Below are 25,077 nucleotides of genomic sequence, written 5' to 3'. Positions count from 1 at the left end.
GGTTACGGGGATGGGGGGAAAGGGTTACGGGGATGGGGGGAAAGGGTTACGGGGATGGGGGGAAAGGGTTACGGGGATGGGGGGAAAGGGTTACGGGGATGGGGGGAAAGGGTTACGGGGATGGGGGGAAAAGGGTTACGGGGATGGGGGGGAAAAGGGTTACGGGGATGGGGGGGAAAAGGGTTACGGGGATGGGGGGGAAAAGGGTTACGGGGATGGGGGGGAAAAGGGTTACGGGGATGGGGGGGAAAAGGGTTACGGGGATGGGGGGGAAAAGGGTTACGGGGATGGGGGGGAAAAGGGTTACGGGGATGGGGGGGAAAAGGGTTACGGGGATGGGGGGGAAAAGGGTTACGGGGATGGGGGGGAAAAGGGTTACGGGGATGGGGGGGAAAAGGGTTACGGGGATGGGGGGGAAAAGGGTTACGGGGATGGGGGGGAAAAGGGTTACGGGGATGGGGGGGAAAAGGGTTACGGGGATGGGGGGGAAAAGGGTTACGGGGATGGGGGGGAAAAGGGTTACGGGGATGGGGGGGAAAAGGGTTACGGGGATGGGGGGGGAAAAGGGTTACGGGGATGGGGGGGAAAAGGGTTACGGGGATGGGGGGGAAAAGGGTTACGGGGATGGGGGGGAAAAGGGTTACGGGGATGGGGGGGAAAAGGGTTACGGGGATGGGGGGAAAAGGGTTACGGGGATGGGGGGGAAAAGGGTTACGGGGATGGGGGGGAAAAGGGTTACGGGGATGGGGGGGAAAAGGGTTACGGGGATGGGGGGGAAAAGGGTTACGGGGATGGGGGGGAAAAGGGTTACGGGGATGGGGGGGAAAAGGGTTACGGGGATGGGGGGGAAAAGGGTTACGGGGATGGGGGGGAAAAGGGTTACGGGGATGGGGGGGAAAAGGGTTACGGGGATGGGGGGGAAAAGGGTTACGGGGATGGGGGGGAAAAGGGTTACGGGGATGGGGGGGAAAAGGGTTACGGGGATGGGGGGGAAAAGGGTTACGGGGATGGGGGGGAAAAGGGTTACGGGGATGGGGGGGAAAAGGGTTACGGGGATGGGGGGGAAAAGGGTTACGGGGATGGGGGGGAAAAGGGTTACGGGGATGGGGGGGAAAAGGGTTACGGGGATGGGGGGGAAAAGGGTTACGGGGATGGGGGGGAAAAGGGTTACGGGGATGGGGGGGAAAAGGGTTACGGGGATGGGGGGGAAAAGGGTTACGGGGATGGGGGGGAAAAGGGTTACGGGGATGGGGGGGAAAAGGGTTACGGGGATGGGGGGGAAAAGGGTTACGGGGATGGGGGGGAAAAGGGTTACGGGGATGGGGGGGAAAAGGGTTACGGGGATGGGGGGGAAAAGGGTTACGGGGATGGGGGGGAAAAGGGTTACGGGGATGGGGGGAAAAGGGTTACGGGGATGGGGGGGAAAAGGGTTACGGGGATGGGGGGGAAAAGGGTTACGGGGATGGGGGGGAAAAGGGTTACGGGGATGGGGGGGAAAAGGGTTACGGGGATGGGTGGGAAAAGGGTTACGGGGATGGGTGGGAAAAGGGTTACGGGGATGGGTGGGAAAAGGGTTACGGGGATGGGGGGGAAAAGGGTTACGGGGATGGGTGGGAAAAGGGTTACGGGGATGGGGGGAAACGGGTTACGGGGATGGGGGGGAAAAAGGGTTACGGGGATGGGGGGGAAAGGGTTACGGGGATGGGGGGGAAAAGGGTTACGGGGATGGGGGGGAAAAGGGTTACGGGGATGGGGGGGAAAAGGGTTACGGGGATGGGGGGGAAAAGGGTTACGGGGATGGGGGGGAAAAGGGTTACGGGGATGGGGGGGAAAAGGGTTACGGGGATGGGGGGGAAAAGGGTTACGGGGATGGGGGGGAAAAGGGTTACGGGGATGGGGGGGAAAAGGGTTACGGGGATGGGGGGGAAAAGGGTTACGGGGATGGGGGGGAAAAGGGTTACGGGGATGGGGGGGAAAAGGGTTACGGGGATGGGGGGGAAAAGGGTTACGGGGATGGGGGGAAAAGGGTTACGGGGATGGGGGGGAAAAGGGTTACGGGGATGGGGGGGAAAAGGGTTACGGGGATGGGGGGGAAAAGGGTTACGGGGATGGGGGGGAAAAGGGTTACGGGGATGGGGGGGAAAAGGGTTACGGGGATGGGGGGGAAAAGGGTTACGGGGATGGGGGGGAAAAGGGTTACGGGGATGGGGGGGAAAAGGGTTACGGGGATGGGGGGGAAAAGGGTTACGGGGATGGGGGGGAAAAGGGTTACGGGGATGGGGGGGAAAAGGGTTACGGGGATGGGGGGGAAAAGGGTTACGGGGATGGGGGGGAAAAGGGTTACGGGGATGGGGGGGAAAAGGGTTACGGGGATGGGGGGGAAAAGGGTTACGGGGATGGGGGGGAAAAGGGTTACGGGGATGGGGGGGAAAAGGGTTACGGGGATGGGGGGGAAAAGGGTTACGGGGATGGGGGGGAAAAGGGTTACGGGGATGGGGGGGAAAAGGGTTACGGGGATGGGGGGGAAAAGGGTTACGGGGATGGGGGGAAAAGGGTTACGGGGATGGGGGGGAAAAGGGTTACGGGGATGGGGGGGAAAAGGGTTACGGGGATGGGGGGGAAAAGGGTTACGGGGATGGGGGGGAAAAGGGTTACGGGGATGGGGGGAAAAGGGTTACGGGGATGGGGGGAAAAGGGTTACGGGGATGGGGGGGAAAGGGTTACGGGAATGGGGGAGGTTACTGGGGCGGAGAAGGTTACGCGGATGGGGGAGAAGGTTACGCGGATGGGGGAGAAGGTTACGCGGATGGGGGAGAAGGTTACGCGGATGGGGGAGAAGGTTACGCGGATGGGGGAGAAGGTTACGCGGATGGGGGAGAAGGTTACGCGGATGGGGGAGAAGGTTACGCGGATGGGGGAGAAGGTTACGCGGATGGGGGAGAAGGTTACGCGGATGGGGGAGAAGGTTACGCGGATGGGGGAGAAGGTTACGCGGATGGGGGAGAAGGTTACGCGGATGGGGGAGAAGGTTACGCGGATGGGGGAGAAGGTTACGCGGATGGGGGAGAAGGTTACGCGGATGGGGGAGAAGGTTACGCGGATGGGGGAGAAGGTTACGCGGATGGGGGAGAAGGTTACGCGGATGGGGGAGAAGGTTACGCGGATGGGGGAGAAGGTTACGCGGATGGGGGAGAAGGTTACGCGGATGGGGGAGAAGGTTACGCGGATGGGGGAGAAGGTTACGCGGATGGGGGAGAAGGTTACGCGGATGGGGGAGAAGGTTACGCGGATGGGGGAGAAGGTTACGCGGATGGGGGAGAAGGTTACGCGGATGGGGGAGAAGGTTACGCGGATGGGGGAGAAGGTTACGCGGATGGGGGAGAAGGTTACGCGGATGGGGGAGAAGGTTACGCGGATGGGGGAGAAGGTTACGCGGATGGGGGAGAAGGTTACGCGGATGGGGGAGAAGGTTACGCGGATGGGGGAGAAGGTTACGCGGATGGGGGAGAAGGTTACGCGGATGGGGGAGAAGGTTACGCGGATGGGGGAGAAGGTTACGCGGATGGGGGAGAAGGTTACGCGGATGGGGGAGAAGGTTACGCGGATGGGGGAGAAGGTTACGCGGATGGGGGAGAAGGTTACGCGGATGGGGGAGAAGGTTACGCGGATGGGGGAGAAGGTTGCGCGGATGGGGGAGAAGGTTGCGCGGATGGGGGAGAAGGTTGCGCGGATGGGGGAGAAGGTTGCGCGGATGGGGGAGAAGGTTGCGCGGATGGGGGAGAAGGTTACGCGGATGGGGGAGAAGGTTACGCGGATGGGGGAGAAGGTTACGCGGATGGGGGAGAAGGTTACGTGGATGGGGGAGAAGGTTACGCGGATGGGGGAGAGGGTTACGCGGATGGGGGAGAAGGTTACGCGGATGGGGGAGAAGGTTACGCGGATGGGGGAGAAGGTTACGCGGATGGGGGAGAAGGTTACGCGGATGGGGGAGAAGGTTACGCGGATGGGGGAGAAGGTTACGCGGATGGGGGAGAAGGTTACGCGGATGGGGGAGAAGGTTACGCGGATGGGGGAGAAGGTTACGCGGATGGGGGAGAAGGTTACGCGGATGGGGGAGAAGGTTACGCGGATGGGGGAGAAGGTTACGCGGATGGGGAGGTTGTGGGGGAGGGGGGTGAGACTTTTTCCTTATGCTCTGCTGTTACATCCTGACCAAACCCCAATTAAAATGACAATTCCGTGTACTTCCCCCTTGGAGCAGCGAATTCCACATGTTTTCCCCCTCCTGCCTCCCCCTTTAACTTTTCCACATGTTTTACAGCCAATAATTAAACTCTTCCTCGAGGCCCCTCACACTTTCCTTGACATTCACTCCAGCTATTTTTTACAGAAAGTAAACTGAGAACATTTCAGCTCCAAGAAAGTTTCATTCATTAAAACTTCAACCAATGATTCCAGGAGAGTGAATTGCAAAGGGATAGAGGGAGAGTTTGAGGCAGATCCCAAACACAGGGGAGAGTCCAGCCACAGGGGGGATCCCAGCCACAGGGGGATTCCAGACACAGGGTGGATCCCAGCCACAGGGGGATTCCAGCCACAGGGGGGATCCCAGCCACAGGGGGATTCCAGACACAGGGTGGATCCCAGCCACAGGGGGATTCCAGACACAGGGTGGATCCCAGCCACAGGGGAGATCCCAGCCACAGGGGGATTCCAGACACAGGGTGGATCCCAGCCACAGGGGGATTCCAGCATCAATAAGTAATTGGAGGATTGTGAACCTTTTGCCTCAGTCCAGAAGTGGGTGACCCCACTGAGACCCCCAGCCCCTCCAGCTGCTGATATCCAGGAAGAGTCCCCCGGATTTTCTCCGTTTTTCTGATTTACAAAAAGTTTCAAATTAAAAACTTGCAGCTTTCTGACCACCCAGCCCCGCGCCTGCGCATTGGCGGCGCGCCTACCTGGCCGCGCATGCGCACCTGCCGCTGACTCGGCCCCAGGTGAGCAATTAAAGGTGCGCACTCCGAATGGAGAAGCTGCAGAGAGTTGATTGAGAAGCCACCCAAATCCAGCCCATAGTGACCAGAACATCCAAACCCAGCCCCCAGTGACCAGAACATCACCCAAACCCAGCCCATAGTGACCAGAACATCATCCAAACCCAGCCCATAGTGATCAGAACATCATCCAAACCCAGTCCATAGTGACCCGAACATCATCCAAACCCAGCCCCTAGTGACCAGAACATCCAAACCCAGCCCATAGTGACCAGAACATCATCCAAACCCAGCCCATAGTGACCAGAACATCCAAACCCAGCCCATAGTGACCAGAACATCCAAACCCAGCCCATAGTGACCAGAACATCATTTAAACCCAGCCCATAGTGACCAGAACATCTAAACCCAGCCCCGAGCGACCAGAACATCCAACCCAGCCCATAGTGACCAGAACATCATCCAAACTCAGCCCATAGTGACCAGAACATCATCCAAACCCAGCCCCGCGTGACCAGAACATCATCTAAGCCCAGCCCCTAGTGACCAGAACATCCTCCAAACCCAACCCATAGTGTCCAGAACATCTAAACCCAGCCCATAGTGACCAGAACATCCAAACCCAGCCCATAGTGACCAGAACATCATCCAAACTCAGCCCCAAGTGACCAGAACATCATCTAAACCCAGCCTGTAGTGACCAGAACATCATCTAAACCCAGCCCATTGTGAGCAGAGCAACCAAACCCAGCCCCTAGTGACCAGATAATCTAAACCCAGCCCATTGTGAGCAGAACATCCAAACCCAGGCCCTACTGACCAGATCATCTAAACCCAGCCCATAATGACCAGAACATCATCTAAACCCAGTCCCTAGTGACCAGACAATCATCCAAACCCAGCCCCTAGTGACCAGAACATCCAAACCCAGCCCCTAGTGTCCAGAACATCTAAACCCAGCCCCGAGTGACCACACCATCATCTAAACCCAGCCCATAATGACCAGAACATCATCCAAACCCAGCCCCTAGTGACCAGAACATCATTTAAATTTAACTTATAGTGTCCAGAACATCCAAACCCAGCCCAAAGTGACCAGAACATCATCCAAACCCAACCCATAGTGTCCAGAACATCTAAACCCAGCCCCTAATGACCAGAACATCATCTAAACCCTACCATAGTGACCAGAACATCCAAACCCAGGCCCTAGTGACCAGATCATCTAAACCCAGCCCATAGTGACCAGAACATCACCTAAACCCAGCCCATAGTGACCAGAACATCATCTAAACCCAGCCCATAGTGACCAGAGCAACTTCCAAACCCAACCCCTAGTGACCAGAACATCCAAACCCAGCCCGTAGTGACCATAGCAACTTCCAAACCCAACCCCTAGTGACCAGAACATCCAAACCCAGCCCATTGTGACCAGAACATCATCTAAACCCAGCCCATTGTGAGCAGAACAACCAAACCCAGCCCCTAGTGAGCAGATCATCTAAACCCAGCCCATGGTGACCAGAACATCATCTAAACCCAGCCCCTAGTGATCAGAACATCACCTAAACCCAGCCCATAGTGACCAGAACATCATCCAAACTCAGCCCCAAGTGACCAGAACATCATCTAAACCCAGCCTGTAGTGACCAGAACATCATCTAAACCCAGCCCATTGTGAGCAGAGCAACCAAACCCAGCCCCTAGTGACCAGAACATCATCTAAACCCAGCCCCTAGTGACCAGAACATCATCTAAACCCAGCCCCTAGTGACCAGAACATCATCTAAACCCAGCCCATAGTGACCAGAACATCTAAACCCAGCCCCTAGTGACCAGAACATCTAAACCCAGCCCCTAGTGACCAGAACATCCAAACGCAGCCCATAGTGAGCAGAACATCACCCAAATCCAGCCCATAGTGACCAGAACATCTAAACCCAGCCCCTAGTGACCAGAACATCTAAACCCAGCCCCTAGTGACCAGAACATCTAAACCCAGCCCATAGTGAGCAGAACATCATCTAAACCCAGCCCATAGTGACCAGAACATCAGCTAAACCCAGCCCCTAGTGACCAGAACATCTAAACCCAGCCCATAGTGACCAGAACATCTAAACCCAGCCCATAGTGAGCAGAACATCATCTAAACCCAGCCCCTAGTGACCAGAACATCTAAACCCAGCCCATAGTGACCAGAACATCCAAACCCAGCCCATAGTGAGCAGAACATCATCTAAACCCACCCCCTAGTGACCAGAACATAGAAATCATAGAAATCACAGAAATCCTACAGTCCAGAAAGAGGCCATTCGGCCCATCGAGTCTGCACCAACCACAATCCCACCCAGGCCCTACCCCCATATCCCTACATATTTACCCACTAATCCCTCTAACCTACACATCTCAGGACACTAAGGGCAATTTGTTTTTTAGCATGGCCAATCAACCTAACCCGCACATCTTTGGACTGTGGGAGGAAACTGGAGCACCCGCAGGAAACCCATGCAGACACGAGGAGAATGTGCAAACTCCACACAGACAGTGATCCAAGCCGGGAATCGAACCCAGGTCCCTGGAGTTGTGAAGCAGCAGTGCTAACCACTGTGCTACCGTGCCGTCCTATCATCCAAACCCAACCCATAGTGACCAGAACATCTAAAACCATGCCCCTAGTGACTAGAACATCTAAACCCAGCCCACAGTGACCAGAACATCCAAACCCAGCCCCGAGTGTCCAGAACATCCAAACCCAGCCCATAGTGACCAGAACATCATCCAAACCCAACCCATAGTGTCCAAAACATCTAAACCCAGCCCCTAGTGACCAGAACATCCAAACCCAGCTCCGAGTGACCAGAACAACATCCAAACCCAGCCCATAGTGACCAGAACAACATCCAAACCCAACCCATAGTGACCAGAACATCTAAACCCAGCCCCCAGTGACCAGAACAAGATCTAAACCCAGCCCCCAGTGACCAGAACATCTAAACCCAGCCCATTGTAACAAGAACAACACCTATACACAGCCCATAGTGACCAGAACATCTAAACCCAGCCCATAGTGACCAGAACATCATCTAAACCCGGCCCATAGTGACCAGAACATCTAAACCCAGCCCCTAGTGACCAGAACATCTAAACCCAGCCCCTAGTGACCAGAACATCTAAACCCAGCCCCCAGTGACCAGAACTGCTGTCTGAAGAGATTTTAAAAGTACGAATCTGACATTTTCAGTGAGAAATGAGCCTCTCGGGGAAGGTGAGGCTGCAAGTGTTCACACTCACTGTATCCAATCCAAGGGAGATAGTCAATGTGTCAATGTTATGTGAAGAGGTAAAGAACAAGAGAGGAGGATGTGATGTGGCGGCTTGGGGGGTGGGGGGGGGCTCATTAAACTGACCAGGCCTCCGATCAGACTCCTTCCTGGGCACTTCAGGCCAATACATCGACTCTCAGGTTGTAATCCAGAAACTCAGGTTAATGCTGTGTTGACACGGGTCAAATCCCACCACAGCAGCTGGTGGAATTGAAATTCAATGAATAAATCTGGAATGTAAAGCTAGTCTCGGTAATGGTGACCATGAAACTGTCATTGATTACTGTAAAAACCCATCTGGTTCACTAACACTCTTTATGGAAGGAAATCTGCCGTCCTTACCCGGTCTGGTCTACATGTGACTCCAGAGCCACAGCAATGTGGTTGACTCTCAACTGCCCTCCAAGGGCAACCAGGGATGGGCAATAAATGCTGGCCAAGCCAGCGACGCCCATGTCCCACGAAGGAATTAAGATAGAAGACTCAGGAGGATGCGGCCTGGAATGAGAATAGAATTGACAAGGTGGAGCTCTTTCTACTTGGAGATTAGTGGAGTAATCCGACCAATGATAAAGGAACAGGAGAAGGAGAGGTAAACAGACTGTTTCCAATGATTGAAGGTCTTGAGTGGGGGGCAGGGATAGGAGATGAATTGGAAAAGATTTAGGACCGGGCGGCATGGTGGCACAGTGGTTAGCACTGCTGCCTCACAGCGCCAGGGACCCGGGTTCGATCCCCAGCTTGGGTCACTGTCTGTACGGAGTTTACACATTCTCCCCGTGTCTGCGTGGGTTTCCTCCGGGTGCTCCACTTTCCTCCCACAGTGCGAAAGATGTATGGGTTAGGTGGATTGGCCATGCTAAATTGCTCCTAAGTGTCAGGGGGACTAGCTAGGCTAGATGCATGGGGTTGTGAGGATAGGGCCTGGGTGGGATTGTGGTCGGTGCAGACTCGATGGGCTGAGTGGCCTCCTTCTGCACTGTAGGGATTCTATGAGATGGGGATGGAGATTGTACGGAGGGTTGTGAGTGTGTGGAATGTACTACCAGAGACAGTGAGTGAAATAGAGACAGTGTCAACAGTTCCGCCCAGGCTGGTGGAGAGAGTGGATAAAGGGGACAGGATGGGGTGGCATGAACACTATGTCACTTCTCTGTAATTCTGCATAACGTTCTTTGAAAAACTTATCAGAATAATTCTAATGAGGGAGGCCATTCAGCCAGCTCTGTTCAGAAAGTCTTGGCCACTTGTGTCTAAAGAAATTCACCCTTAATTCATTCCTCAATTTCTTTTCTATTCATTGGAACCTGTGTGGCCTCATCCTGGTCTCACAATGTCCTTTTCTCCTGCAGTTTACTGTATATCCATCTCTCAATAAAAAACACCTCTCGGATATCTCCTTCCCAGACGGACCAGGCCCATTTCCATATCTCATCCTCCCACCCCAACAACAGCTTCAGATACTGGGCTGGTGGTCAGAGAGCAGAGGTTCAAACCCTACCCCTCTCCCCACCCCTCCGTCAGCACTTTAAGGACAGGAATTCTGTTGCCTGCTCGGGAAGTCCAAAGATGTGCGGGTTAGGTTGATCGGCCATGTTAAATTGCCCCTCAGTGTCAGGGGGATTAGCTCGGGTAAATACATGAGGTGACAGGGATAGGGCCTGGGTGGGATTGTTGTCAGTGCAGGCTCGATGGGCTGAATGGCCTCCTTCTGCACTGTAGGGATTCTATGATTCATTGAAGTGTGTTACAGCTGGTCTCAATACAAGTCTGTGGAGCTGTCAAGACTTGTTTCAAAAAAGCACCCTGCTATTTTACAGGTATCCCTGAGAGAGGAAGCCAGTCACCTTTACCCAGACTGGGCCTGTACGTCACTCCAGTCCCACAGCAACACTGTTGTCTCTGAAGTAGCCCAGGCAGTTTCTCATCAGGGGAATGATGAATGTTTGCATTGCCAGTGACACCAAAATAAATACAAAAAAGAATAAAAAAATATATAAACCCCAGCAAAAGGGTGCGCGTCACTTTGAAGACTGACCATACTAGGTCAGTGTTACCCTGAGAGAGGAGATTACTGCAGATTCACCAATCCATTCTTTCTAACCTTCCTCTCCCCCAACCTGACTCCCTCTCCATACGTTTGTCTATTTCTGTATTTAGCACCGGCAATCCAAACTGCTGCCTCACAGCGCCAGGGACCCGGGTTCGATTCCCGGCTTGGGTCACTGTCTGTGCGGAGTCTGCATGTTCTCCCCGTGTCTGCGTGGGGTTTCCTCCGGGTGCTCCGATTTCCTCCCACAGTCTGAAAGACGTGCTGGTTAGGGTGCAATGGCCGTGCTCAATTCTCCCTCAGTGTACCCGAACAGGCGCCGGAGTGTGGCAACTAGGGGATTTTCACAATAACGTCATTGCAATGTTAATGTAAGCCTTACTTGAAGCACGAGTAAAAATAAATTTTAATAAAATAAATTTTGATCATGGGGGAAAGCAAAATTCATATGTTCCAGATACAGCTGATTGAGAGTTTATTCAGCAGAGACTTTAGATCTCAAATAAACCAGCCACTGCAGGGGTTTTTTTTTAGGGAGTAAAGAATGTGACCTCCTTAATATCAACGACATCTCAAAACAGGGGAAGTGACAGGGCTGCTGTCTGCCTTGTCCAGTGTAACACACAGACACTCACACACACAGACACTCACGCACACAGACACTCACACACACACACACAGACACTCACACACACACACACACTCACATTCACACACACACTCACACTCACACACACACAGACACTCACACACACACACAGACACTCACACACACACACATTCACACACACACTCACTCACACACACACACTCACACACACAGACACTCACACACAGACACTCACACACACACAGACACTCACACACACAGACACTCACACACACAGACACTCACACACATTCACACACACACACAGCTAGTTCAGTACCCATCTTATACAACTGGGAGAGGCAGCTGGAGCTCTTCAAACTGGAACTGACCTTCCCCCCCCCCTCCACTGCCACGTGACTGAGAGAGGAGGAAGAGGAGGAGGGAGAGAGAGAAGCTGCTCGAGGGAGCGAGACACACAGAGAGAGAGAGAGAAGGCCAGTCACAGTTTCAGTGTAAGAATGGTGCCCTGACATTGTGTTGATGTCTGTCTGCACTGACAATGGTCCCAGTGCTCCAATCACACGCTCGCCTCCACCTCCCCACTCTCCGAACACACTGCGTTGCAGAAGGCGTGAGGATGATTTATGCGCAGAAAAAGGTAACAGCATCTTTCCTTTCCTCCCTTTCTATCGGGGTGAAATACAGCGAGAGGGAAGGAGACAGTCAGTGGCATCAGAATCTGCCTTCGTACCGTGGTCCTCAACAGTTACAATGTGGAAAGCTGATGGGTTAAATGTTTATCTGGCTGCTTGAACCCCCATCTCCCAGTCCATTGGCTAAAACACAGGCTGCAGTTAATGTGCTGGTATTTAATCAGATGCTTCATGTGTCTGTAATCATCTAACCAACAGACAGAGACAAATGCTTCCTAACTCACCCTCCCTGCACCCTGCCAATCACCACCCACCCAAACTGCAGCCCCCTTCACCACCTCCCCAACCACCTCCCCCGCACTGCCCCCTCACCCCATCATCCACCCCCTCCACCTCTCCCCCACAATCATCTTGCCCCCTCATCCCATCACCATCTCCCCACTTCAGCTCCCAACCCCCAACTCACCTCTGCCAACTTCACCCCATCACGTTCAACCCTACACCCCTCCCTATCTCTGTACCTTCCTCCAGCCCCAACAGCCCTCCCTATCTCTATAATGTCCTCTAGTCCCTACACACTCCTCCCTATCTCTATAACCTCCTCCAGCCCCTACACCCCTCCGTATCTCTGTAATCTCCTCCAGCCCCTACACCCCCTCCCTATCTCAGTAACCTCCTCCAGCCCCTACACCCCCTCCCTATCTCTGTGACCTCCTCCAGCCCCTACATTCCCTCCCTATCTCTGTAACCTCCTCCAGCCCCTACACCCCTCCCTATCTCTGTAACCTCCTCCACCCCTCCCTATCTCTGTAACCTCCTCCACCCCTCCCTATCTCTGTAACCTCCTCCAGCCCCTACACCCCTCCCTATCTCTGTAACCTCCTCCACCCCTCCCTATCTCTGTAACCTCCTCCACCCCTCCCTATCTCTATAACGTCCTCCCACCCCTACACTCTCCCTATTTCTGCAATCTCCTCCAGCCCCTACACCCCTCCCTATCTCTGTAACCTCCTCCAGCCCCTACACTCCCTCCCTATCTCTGTAACCTCCTCCAGCCCTGAGACCCCTCCCCATCTCTGTAAAATCCTGCCTTTCTGGTATGAACCACACTGATGTCATCTGTGAGGGTGTCCTGACTTGAGACACCAGTTCATGATATTGTGAGGAGTGACATGAAACCCCAGTGAAAAGCACCAGTCCAGTCGGCGTTTAATAATGATTAAAAACTATTTATTAAATTAAAGGAGAGGCAAATAAACATGAACAGAACCACAGCATCGTGACGTGAGTGTACCTTTAAACACACAGAACAATACAGCACAGCAACAGGCCCTTCGGCCCACCAAGCCTGCACCAATCACGTTGTCCTATCTAGACCAACCAGCTGTATCCCTCCGTCTGTTCATGTGTCCATCCAGTTAAGCCTTAAATGTCGCTAACGTGTCCACCTCAACCCCCTCACTTGGCAGCGCATTCCAGGCCCCCACCACCCTCTGTGTAAATAAAACTTCCCCCACTGAAACTTTCCCCCTTATCTTGAACTTGTGCCCCCTTGTAAGAAATGTATATTTTTGTCTGCAGTTTGTAAGCAGGACTTTTGGTTTCACTGTAGCACTGGAAGCCAGTTTAGACGTCTTTATATTGCTGCTTCAATGTTTATTGAAGTGTTGTGGGGAGATTGATTAACAAGTCAAAGTCAGCCGGCTCCCCCACAGAGGAATCCAAGGATTTACTCCCAGTTTTAGTTTTGAAGGTGCTGAAAGCAGAGTTTCTCTCTCGCTCCCTGGTATTGGAAATTCTGCTGGTTAGCTGGAAGGAAGGCCTCTTGGCGTGAAAGTTCTGTTGTCGGTGGTTTGCTAGCTCGTACCAAGAGTCTCTCTCTCTCTCTCTCTCTCGTACTTCCTGTTTTTTTGGGAAGCTATTCTGACTTCAAGCTTGTCTCTGTGTGTGCATCGGGACAACTGCAGCATCCAACCAAAGACCAAATTGCCAGCGACACGCGAGCATTTGTATGTGGGACAAAGTCCCACATGGCAGGTTGGTTAAGAAGGTTAAGGCTCATGGGATACAAGGAGAAGTGGCTAGATGAGTGGAGAACTGGCTTGGCCATAGGAGTCATGATGTGGAGATGCCGGCGTTGGACTGGGGTAAACACAGTAAGAAGTTTAACAACACCAGGTTAAAGTCCAACAGGTTTATTTGGTAGCAAAAGCCACACAAGCTTTCGGAGCTACCAAAAGCTCCGAAAGCTTGTGTGGCTTTTGCTACCAAATAAACCTGTTGGACTTTAACCTGGTGTTGTTAAACTTCTTATTGGCCATAGGAGACAGAGGGTAATGGTCGAAGGGTCTTTTTCCGGCTGGAGGTCTGTGACCAGTGGTGTTCCGCAGGGCTCTGTACTGGGACCTCTGCTATTTGTGATATATATAAATGATTTGGAAGAAGATGTAACTGGTGTAATCAGCAAGTTTGCGGATGACACAAAGATGGCTGGACTTGCGGATAGCGAAGAGCATTGTCGGGCAATACAGCAGGATATAGATAGGCTGGAAAATTGCGCGGAGAGGTGGCAGATGGAGTTTAATCCGGATAAATGCGAAGTGATGCATTTTGGAAGAAATAATGTAGGGAGGAGTTATACAATAAATGGCAGAGTCATCAGGAGTATAGAAACACAGAGGGACCTAGGTGTGCAAGTCCACAAATCCTTGAAGGTGGCAACACAGGTGGAGAAGGTGGTGAAGAAGGCATATGGTATGCTTGCCTTTATAGGACGGGGTATAGAGTATAAAAGCTGGAGTCTGATGATGCAGCTGTATAGAACGCTGGTTAGGCCACATTTGGAGTACTGCGTCCAGTTCTGGTCGCCGCACTACCAGAAGGACGTGGAGGCGTTAGAGAGAGTGCAGAGAAGGTTTACCAGGATGTTGCCTGGTATGGAGGGTCTTAGCTATGAGGAGAGATTGGGAAAACTGGGGTTGTTCTCCCTGGAAAGACGGAGAATGAGGGGAGATCTAATAGAGGTGTACAAGATTATGAAGGGGATAGATAGGGTGAACGGTGGGAAGCTTTTTCCCAGATCAGAAGTGACGATCACGAGGGGTCACGGGCTCAAGGTGAGAGGGGCGAAGTATAACTCAGATATTAGAGGGATGTTTTTTACACAGAGGGTGGTGGGGGCCTGGAATGCGCTGCCAAGTAGGGTGGTGGAGGCAGGCACGCTGACATCATTTAAGACTTACCTGGATAGTCACATGAGCAGCCTGGGAATGGAGGGATACAAACGATTGGTCCAGTTGGACCAAGGAGCGGCACAGGCTTGGAGGGCCGAAGGGCCTGTTTCCTGTGCTGTACTGTTCTTTGTTCTTTGTGGTTTTTGTTCTCTGTGCGAAACCTGTGGCAAGGGTTTTGCTTATGGGATTTGTTTGGTTGGAACGGTGTTAAGTCTGATACAATATCAAGGTTGTTGTTTGCAATTGGCAAAAGTTATTGCTAATTTTCTTTCCATACATGTTAACTCTATTCTTAAACAAACTTTGTTTGATAAAAGCTCCCTGGTGGGTCATTTGAATCCTACCTGAACTGAAACATCTCATGCTTACCCGAGCCAAATTCAAATTGCAAAACTTATGGTCCAGGCGGACTTTATAAAACACACTGGAGCTTCTGACCTGAATTATAACAGTATTCTAAGACTATTAAGTATATGAATCACTGAACACGCACTCTGCTTATGTAGAAATTACCCACTTGTTCCAAAATATATCTATGATCCCTTAACTCCTTAAGACTTCTCTTTCCCCAAACAACATCTAAATTAAATTAATCCATAAGTCAAATTCAGCTTATAGTTACCACACAGTACAAGGCTGAGGATCAAGTCTGAAAAATGTCTTTTCCTGGTCCGGTGAAGATATTTAAACACCTTCATGAAGGTTCCTGCATTACCTTGGCTCTAAGGTACGGACCTGGTCTCCTGACTAAGTTGTGGACTGGCCTCTCAGGCTGTTAGATACGAACTGGCCTCCCAGCTGCTCGATGTAAACCAGCCTGCCTTCTTCTGAGAGTGTTGGCAATGATAGAATTTGTCCTTTTTGATTCTTCATTCTGTGGATTTGGCTGTCTGTAACTCAAATTCTTGGACTCTAGAAATCAGCATATGGATGCCCCCACTGATATCTCAGTCATCTAGGTAAGCTGCTCCCTACTAATGGGACGATTTACACCAGGTTCTGTCTAGATGCCTGCTAATCTTGTTACTGGGAAAATAATTTCTACCCATTATTGGACAGATCATATCATGCCTTGTTAAATTCTTGTTACTGCTGTTACCAGGCAGAACCATGACATATCTCTGTAATCCCCTCCTGCCTTTACACACCTCCCTATCTATGTAAACTCCTCCAGTCTCTACAGCCCTCACTATCCTAAACACCTCCATCCCCTACGACCCTCCCTATCTCTGTAACCACCCCTAGCTACTACAACCTTCCCTATCTCTATAACTTCCTCCAGCCACTTCAAACCTCCCTACCTCAGTAACCTCCACCATCCCCTACAATCCTCCCTATCTCTGTAACCTCCTCCATCTCCTACACTCCCTCCATATCTCTATAACCTCCGCCAGCCCCTACACCCCTCCCTATCTCTGTAGCCTCCTCCATCCCCTACACCCCTCCCTATCTCGGTAACCTCCTCCATCCCCTACACCCCTCCCTATCTCTGTAACCTCCTCCATCCCCTACATCCCACCCTATCTCTGTAACCCCCTCCAGCCCCGAGAGCCCTCCCTATTTCTGTAACCTCCTCCAGCCCCAACACCCCTCCCTATCTCCGTAACCTCCTCCAGCCCTGACATCCCTCCCTATCTCTGTAACCTCCTCCAGCTCCTACACCCCTCCCTATCTCTGTAACCTCCTCCAGCCCCGACACCCCTCCCTATCTCTGTAACCTCCTCCAGCCCCTACACCCCCTCCCCATCTCTGTAACCTCCTCCAGCCCCTACATCCCTCCCTATCTCTGTAACCTCCTCCAGCCCCGGGAGCCCTCCCTATTTCTGTAACCTCCTCCAGCCCCAACACCCCTCCCTATCTCCGTAACCTCCTCCAGCCCCGACACCCCTCCCTATCTCTGTAACCTCCTCCAGCTCCTACACCCCTCCCTATCTCTGTAACCCCTCCCTATCTCTGTAACCACCTCCAGCCCCTACACCCCTCCCTATCTCTGTAACCTCCTCCAGCCCCTACACCCCTCCCTATCTTTGTAACCTCCTCCAGCCCCGACACGCCTCCCTATCTCTGTAACCTCCTCCAGCCCCGACACGCCTCCCTATCTCTGTAACCTCCTCCAGCCCCTACACCCCCTCGCTATCTCTGATACCCCCTCCAGCCCCTACACCCCTCCCTATCTCTGTAACCTCCTCCAGCCCCGACACCCCTCCCTATCTCTGATACCCCCTCCAGCCCCTACACCCCTCCCTATCTCTGTAACCCCCTCCAGCCCCGACACCCCTCCCTATCTCTGTAACCTCCTCCAGCCCCTACACACCCTCCCTATCTCTGTAACCTCCTCCAGTCCCGACACCCCTCCCTATCTCTGTAACCTCCTCCAGCCCCGACACCCCTCCCTATCTCTGTAACCCCCTCCCGCCTCTACACCCCTCCCTATCTCTGTAACCCCCTCCAGCCCCGACACCCCTCCCTATCTCTGTAACCCCCTCCAGCCCCGACACCCCTCCCTATCTCTGTAACCTCCTCCAGCCCCGACACCCCTCCCTATCTCTGTAACCTCCTCCAGCACCGACACCCCTCCCTATCTCTGTAACCCCCTCCAGCCCCGACACCCCTCCCTATCTCTGTAACCCCTTGCAGCCCCTACACCCCTCCCTATCTCTGTAACCTCCTCTAGCCCCCTACACCCCCTCCCTATCTCTGTAACCTCCTCCAGCCCCGACACCCCTCCCTATCTCTGTAACCTCCTCCAGCCCCTACACCCCTCCCTATCTCTGTAACCTCCTCTAGCCCCCACACCCCTCCCTATCTCTGTAACCTCCGTCAGCCCCGAGACCCCTCCCTATCTCTGTAACCTCCTCCAGCCCCTACACCCCTCCCTATCTCTGTAACCTCCTCCAGCCCCGACACCCCTCCCTATCTCTGTTACCTCCTCCAGCCCCTACACCCCTCCCTATCTCTGTAACCTCCTCCAGCCCCTACACCCCTCCCTATCTCTGTAACCTCCTCCAGCCCCTACACCCCTCCCTATCTCTGTAACCTCCTCCAGCCCCGACATCCCTCCCTATCTCTGTAACCCCCTCCAGCCTCTGGGGTTTCTGCTGATGTCCTGTTTGAGCTCAATGTTGTCCACCTGGTTCAGGATGTGACCTTTCACCCCTTTGTGTTTTGATACAGCTGAACATTCTGGTGGCAGTAGCTCTGATTGGAGGAGTGATGTTTATTGTTGCCGTGGTACACTACATTCACCAATCCCCCTACCCCTTAATCCTCTCACAGCTGTCTGGGGATCGGGGAGGCAGCCGGAATCATTTCTTTGGTGTGTTTGTTCGGGACTCCCAGGTTCTGCCGGGCTACCTTAGCCTGGCACAGCAACAGGTAAGTGTCCAGGTGAGGCAGCAGCCCACATACACCTGGGAGCGTTAACCACACTGCATTTATATAGTGCCTTTCTCTTCTTCAGAATGTCGTTGAGTGTTTTCCAACCATTGAAGTGTTGTCAGGGTTGTGATGTCAGAATTCAAGTGCACAGCAAGATCCCACTAACAGCAATGTGACGGTGACCAGAAAATCTGTTTCTGTGATGCAGATTCATGGAGAGATATTGGCCAGAATTCCAAAGGGAGCTCCCCTCGACTCAAACTCTACCACGCGATCTTTTATCTACTGGCCAGGGGCACATCTGACAGTGCAGCACTCCCTCAGTACTGACCCTCTGACAGTGCAGCACTCCCTCAGTACTGACCCTCTGACAGTGCAGCACTCCCTCAGTACTGACCCTCTGACAGTGCAGCACTCCCTCAGTACTGACCCTCTGACAGTGCGGCGCTCCCTCAGTACTGACCCTCTGACAGTGCGGCACTCCCTCAGTACTGACCCTCTGACAGTGCGGCACTCCCTCAGTACTGACCCTCTGACAGTGCGGCACTCCCTCAGTACTGACCCTCTGACAGTGCGGCACTCCCTCAGTACTGACCCTCTGACAGTGCGGCACTCCCTCAGTACTGACCCTCTGACAGTGCGGCACTCCCTCAGTACTGACTCTCTGACAGTGCGGCATTCCCTTAATACTGACCCTCTGACAGTGCAGCACTCCCTCAGTACTGACCCTCTGACAGTGCGGCACTCCCTCAGTACTGACCCTCTGACAGTGCGGCACTCCCTCAGCACTGACCCTCTGACAGTGCGGCACTCCCTCAGCACTGACCCTCTGACAGTGCGGCACTCCCTCAGTACTGACCCTCTGACCGTGCGGCACTCCCTCAGTACTGACCCTCTGACAGTGCGGCACTCCCTCAGCACTGACCCTCTGACAGTGCGGTAGTCCCTCAGTACTGACCCTCTGACAGTGCAGCACTCCCTCAGTACTGACCCTCTGACAGTGCGGCATTCCCTTAATACTGGCCCTCTGACAGTGCGGCAGTCCCTCAGTACTGACCCTCTGACAGTGCAGCACTCCCTCAGCACTGACCCTCTGACAGTGCGGCACTCCCTCAGTACTGACCCTCTGACAGTGCGGCACTCCCTCAGTACTGACCCTCTGACAGTGCGGCACTCCCTCAGTACTGACCCTCTGACAGTGCGGCACTCCCTCAGTACTGACCCTCACTGACCACATCCTTGCAATGAGGAATGATGCTGTGATTCTGACACACACACAGTGATGGTGGGGGAGGTGGAATGTGGGATGAAGGAACACTGAGTGTGTGTGTGAGTACTGAGCTGTGTGTCTGTGTGTGTCTGTCTGTAGCCCCTGGCGCTGCGCTGTCGCCAGTGCAGCATTGTCTCCAGCTCTGGCCAGATTTTGGGCACCGGCCTGGGGTCTGAGATTGACCAATCAGAGTGCGTGCTGAGGATGAACACAGCCCCTACCGAGGGGTACGAGGCGGATGTTGGGAGCAGGACCACAGTGAGGGTGGTATCCCACACCAGCACCCCCTGGCTCCTCCGACAGGAAACCTTCACCTCCCACCTCAACACCTCCATCTACATCTTCTGGGGTCCTCAGCGGAACATGCGGAGTGATGGGAAGGGGCTGGTCTACAACATGCTGAGGACAATTCAGAATCGCTTCCCGTCTGCCAAGCTCTACACTCTGACCGAGGAGCAGATGAGATACTGCGACAGTGCGTTTAAAAAGGAGACAGGAAAGGACAGGTAAGAACAATCCGGAATCTGGGATTGGGATCTGGGAATGTTTCCAGGGACAGGATATCAATGATCTGGGGTTGCCAGCCATCCAGAAGTGTTCTGGAGTCAGCGCGAGAGGAAGCTGTACCTCCAGGACAGGACTGGGAGTAAAAGTACATCAGGAGGACCGGATAAACATTGTGGAAATCTATCCGGTCATCTTTGTCATCATTTCCAATCTGTAAACTCATGAGGGATTGGGGATGATAGAACTCTGACTCAGTGACAGAGATACAGCCTCCAGAAATAGCTGCTCCCAAAACTGCCAACCTAATAATAGTCTCCTTGAGGCAGCACGGTAGCACAGTGGTCAGCACTGCTGCCTCACAGCTCCAGGGACCCGGGTTCGATTCCTGGCTCGGGTCACTGTCTGTGTGGAGTCTGCACGTTCTCCCCGTGTCTGCGTGGGTTTCCTCCAGGTGCTCCAGTTTCCTCCCACAGTCTGAAAGACGTGCTGGTTAGGGTGCATTGGCCGTGCTAAATTCTCCCTCAGTGTTACCTGAACAGGCGCCCGAGTGTGGCGACTGGGGGATTTTCACAGTAACTTCATTGCAGTGTTAATGTAAGCCTTACTTGTGACACTAATAAATAAACTTGAAACAGAGCTTTCTCCTGTGCCTGAAGACTGATAACTGGCTCTGGGATCCTGTGATCACACGGCTCTGGGATCCTGTGATCACACGGCTCTGGGATCCTGTGATCACACAGCTCTGGGATCTTGTGATCACACGGCTCTGGGATCCTGTGATCACACGGCTCTGGGATCCTGTGATCACACACCAGCTGCCCTCCCAAAAGTGAGAGTGACTCTCTGCCCTATGGCCAGTGGTTGGGATTTGTCACCGAGTTCCAAATGTTCCTCTAATTCTAACAATTCTCTCTCTCTGTCTCCACCTCCCCCTCTCTCACTCTCTGTCCCCGCCTCCCCTCTCTCCTCCTCTCTCTCTCTCTCTCTCTCCCCACCCCTCTCTCTCTCTCTCACCCCTCTCTCTCTCTCTTTCTGTCCCCGCCTCCCCCTCTCTCTCGCTCTCCCCACCCCTCTCTCTCTCTGTCCCCGCCTCCCCTTCTCTTCCCCTCTCTCTCTCTCTCGCTCCCCACCCCTCTCTCTCCCCCCCTCTCTCTCTCCCCACTCTTCTCTCTCTCTCTTCCCCACCCCCCCCCCCCCTCTCTCTCTCTCTCTCTCCCTCCCCCCCTCTCTCTGACAGAGTCCTGTCAGGTTCCTATCTCAGTACCGGCTGGTTCACCTTTATCCTGGGAATGGAGGTTTGCAGCCGGATCCACGTGTACGGAATGATCAACGAGACTTACTGCAGGTACCGGCACTGACAGCCCCCCCCCGCAGCGACCCCCCCCGGGGCAGCCCCCCCCACCCCCCGCAGCCCCCCACCACCCCCCCTCACCCCCCGCAGCCCCCCCCACCCCCTGCAGCCCCCCCCTCCCGCAGGACTCCCCTAAGCACCCCTTGCAGCAGCCCCCCCCTGCAGCCCCCCCCCCGCAGCACCCCCCGCATCACCCCCCGCAGCACCCCTCGGCAGCACCCCCCGCATCACCCCCCGCATCACCCCCCGCAGCACTCCCCGCATCACCCCCCGCATCACCCCCCGCATCACCCCCCGCACCCCCCCCCGCAGCACCGCCCGCATCACCCCCCTCAGCACCCCCCCCGCATCACCCCCCGCAGCACCCCCCCCCCGCAGCACCCCCCGCATCACCCCCCGTGGCACCTCCCCGCGGGACCCCCCCGCGGCAGCCCCCGCAGCCCCCCCCGCGGCACCCCCCCGCAGCACCCCCCGCGGCAGCCCCCCCGCAGCACCCCCCGCGGCACCACCTGCGGCACCCCCCGCAGCCACCCCAAATCCCGCAGCACCACGACACCCGCAGCCCCCCCCGCGGCACCCCCCCGCAGCACCCCCCGCGGCACCCCCCCGCAGCATCCCCCCGTGGCACCCCCTGCGGCACCCCTCGCAGCACCCCCCCGCAGCACCCCCTGCGGCACCCCCCGCAGCACCCCCCCCCCGCGGCACCCCCTGCGGCACCCCCCGCAGCACCCCCCCCCCCCGCGGCACCCCCGCGCAGCACCCCAAAACCCACAGCACCACGACATCCACAGCACTCCCACAGCCCCCCGCAGCACCTCTCCCTGCAGTGCTCCCCAGCAGCACCCCTCCAGCATCCCAATACCCGCAGCACGACCCCCGCAGCACCTTGACACAGCACCCCCTCAGCACCCCCACACACGCAGCACCCCGGCACAAACCCCCCCGACACCCGGAGCACCCCGACACCCACAGCACTCCGGCACCTGACAGACCCTCTGACAGTGCGGCACTCCCTCAGTACTGACCCTCTGACAGTGCGGCACTCCCTCAGTACTGACCCTCTGACAGTGCGGCACTCCCTCAGCACTGACCCTCTGACAGTGCGGCACTCCCTCAGTACTGACCCTCTGACAGTGCGGCACTCCCTCAGTACTGACCCTCTGACAGTGCAGCACTCCCTCAGTACTGACCCTCTGACAGTGCAGCACTCCCTCAGCACTGACCCTCTGACAGTGCGGCATTCCCTCAGTACTGACCCTCTGACAGTGCGGCACTCCCTCAGTACTGACCCTCTGACAGTGCGGCACTCCCTCAGTACTGACCCTCTGACAGTGCGGCAGTCCCTCAATACTGACCCTCTGACAGTGCGGCACTCCCTCAGTACTGACCCTCTGACAGTGCGGCACTCCCTCAGCACTGACCCTCTGACATTGCGGCACTCCCTCAGCACTCACCCTCTGACAGTGCAGCACTGCCTCAGTACTGACCCTCTGACAGTGCGGCACTCCCTCAGTACTGACCCTCTGACAGTGCGGCGCTCCCTCAACACTGACCCTCTGACAGTGCGGCACTCCCTCAGTACTGACCCTCTGACAGTGCGGCCCTCCCTCAGTACTGACCCTCTGACAGTGCGGCACTCCCTCAGTACTGACCCTCTGACAGTGCGGCGCTCCCTCAACACTGACCCTCTGACAGTGCGGCCCTCCCTCAGTACTGACCCTCTGACAGTGCGGCACTCCCTCAGCACTGACCCTCTGACATTGCGGCACTCCCTCAGCACTGACCCTCTGACAGTGCGGCACTCCCTCAGCACTGACCCTCTGACAGTGCAGCACTCCCTCAGCACTGACCCTCTGACAGTGCGGCGCTCCCTCAACACTGACCCTCTGACAGTGCGGCACTCCCTCAGTACTGACTCTCTGACAGTGCGGCACTCCCTCAGTACTGACCCTCTGACAGTGCGGCACTCCCTCAGTGCTGACCCTCTGACAGTGCGGCACTCCCTCAGTACTGACCCTCTGACAGTGCGGCGCTCCCTCAACACTGACCCTCTGACAGTGCGGCCCTCCCTCAGTACTGACCCTCTGACAGTGCGGCACTCCCTCAGCACTGACCCTCTGACAGTGCGGCACTCCCTCAGTGCTGCAGTGGAGTGTCAGCCTGGGTTTTCAGGCTGCCCGCGTTCAGTTTAGGATTTGTTGGGTCTCTGTAACATCCCGGTACTGAGTGAAATTGTCCCTCTCTCCGTTGCAGCACCGAGGGCCACCGGAACGTCCCGTATCATTACTACGAGCCCAGCGGACAGCAGGAATGTGCCGAATATTACCTGCACGAAAATGCCAAGTACGGGGGGCACCGATTCATCACCGAGAAAAGTGTCTTCGCAAAGTGGGCGAGGGAGAGGAAGATCAAATTCTTCAGCCCCAGCTGGCCGGAGTCCTGACGCTACAGAGGGTGCAGCGACTCGGAGCTGTGGGAGAGAGTCAGCGGCAGCGACCCCAGCCTCCAAGCTGTCTCAGCGACACCCAGATAGACAATCCCACAGTGAGCTCCTCCATTCCTGCTGTTACTAATAAAGAGTCTGCGGCAAGTCTTACTCATCCTTTCTCCCTCTCAGGACAGTCAGAGAGAGACCAGGAGTAGCGGCCAATAAAATGGCGCTAAATAAATCCTGACAGGATCATCCGGGGAATCTCAGAAATGTTCAGCTCATCCCTTTGGCATCCTTCCTTTCCCAGTTTGGGAATGCCGCCCGTATCTTTGTGGCGCTCCCTTTGCCAGGAAGCTTCTAGTAAATATTAATCACCTTTGAAGGAGCTGGTGTTAAGAATGCGCTTTAATTACTGTTCCTGGCTTTAACCTTTGCTGCTAAGCTGTGCGACCCGTCAGGAGAGGCGCGGTGGCACAGTGGTTAGCACCGCTGCCTCACAGCGCCAGGGACCCGGGTTCGATTCCCGGCCTCGGGTCACTGTCTGTGCGGAGTCTGCACGTTCTCCCCGTGTCTGCGTGGGTTTCCTCCGGGTGCTCCGGTTTCCTCCCACAGTCCAAAGGTGTGCGGGTTAGATGGATTGGCCGTGCTAAATTGCCCCTTGGTGCCCCTGGATGTGTGGGATTAGCAAGGTAAATACGCGGGTTTATGGGGATAGGGCCTGGGTGGGATTGTTGTCGATGGGCCGAATGGTCATCTCCTGCCCTGTCTGAAAGACGTGCTGGTTAGGGTGCATTGGCTGTGCTAAATTCTCCCTCAGTGTTACCCGAACAGGCGCCGGAGTGTGGCGACTAGGGGATTTTCACAGTGACTTCATCGCAGTGTTAATGTAAACCTACTTGTTACATGAATAAATAAACTTTAGGAGGGGGATTTGCCTTTTCAGACTCTTGTTGATGACGATTGCCGGGATTTGCCGAGATGCCGTTGCCCTCTCATTCCCTCGTGCCCCAGTTCAGGGGGGCTGTGAACCTTCCAGCCAGTGATTGAGGAGGCACAGGGGCAGTGGCAATGCCACAGCATCTCGACAGTCACTCAGCCGTCCAGCCAGAGCTGCCAGTTTTCGGTTTAGCAGCAACCTCTCTCTCTCTGCAGCCCGACGGCCTCCTACACCCTTCAGGGGAGTGTTATCACAGCGTCTGATTAGTTCCAGGCCAATTACAGAATTGTAGAATAGTTCAGCATAGAAGGAGGCCATTCAGCCCATTGTGGCTGTACTGGCGTGTTGGGAGGTT

The 25,077-nt window shown here is 55.0% G+C and overlaps 1 protein-coding gene across 1 annotated transcript; it reads left to right on the top strand.

Annotated features, from left to right (window-relative positions):
* The first annotated feature begins 11,003 nt into the window (after window positions 1–11,003).
* Window positions 11,004–24,713, top strand: LOC144507742 (alpha-N-acetylgalactosaminide alpha-2,6-sialyltransferase 3-like). The gene is made up of 5 exons (XM_078235007.1): window positions 11,004–11,620; window positions 18,023–18,223; window positions 19,596–20,002; window positions 21,241–21,348; window positions 23,608–24,713. The coding sequence occupies exons 1-5, from the start codon at window positions 11,522–11,524 to the stop codon at window positions 23,795–23,797; spliced, it is 1,005 nt and encodes a 334-aa protein (XP_078091133.1). The 5' UTR covers window positions 11,004–11,521; the 3' UTR covers window positions 23,798–24,713.
* The last annotated feature ends 364 nt before the right edge of the window (window positions 24,714–25,077 follow it).

Source organism: Mustelus asterias, chromosome 19, assembly GCF_964213995.1.
Source record: "Mustelus asterias chromosome 19, sMusAst1.hap1.1, whole genome shotgun sequence".
In the NCBI taxonomy this organism is placed as follows: Eukaryota; Metazoa; Chordata; class Chondrichthyes; order Carcharhiniformes; family Triakidae; genus Mustelus; species Mustelus asterias.
This window is presented reverse-complemented; position numbering and strand designations above follow the sequence as displayed.

Coding starts and splice junctions, on each gene's coding strand:
- LOC144507742 (XM_078235007.1), top strand. CDS start 11,522: ATGGTCCCAGTGCTCCAATCACACGCTCGCCTCCACCTCCCCACTCTC. Junction 11,621..18,022: donor TGATTTATGCGCAGAAAAAG/GTAACAGCATCT, acceptor GTTTTGATACAG/CTGAACATTCTGGTGGCAGT. Junction 18,224..19,595: donor TTAGCCTGGCACAGCAACAG/GTAAGTGTCCAG, acceptor GTCTGTCTGTAG/CCCCTGGCGCTGCGCTGTCG.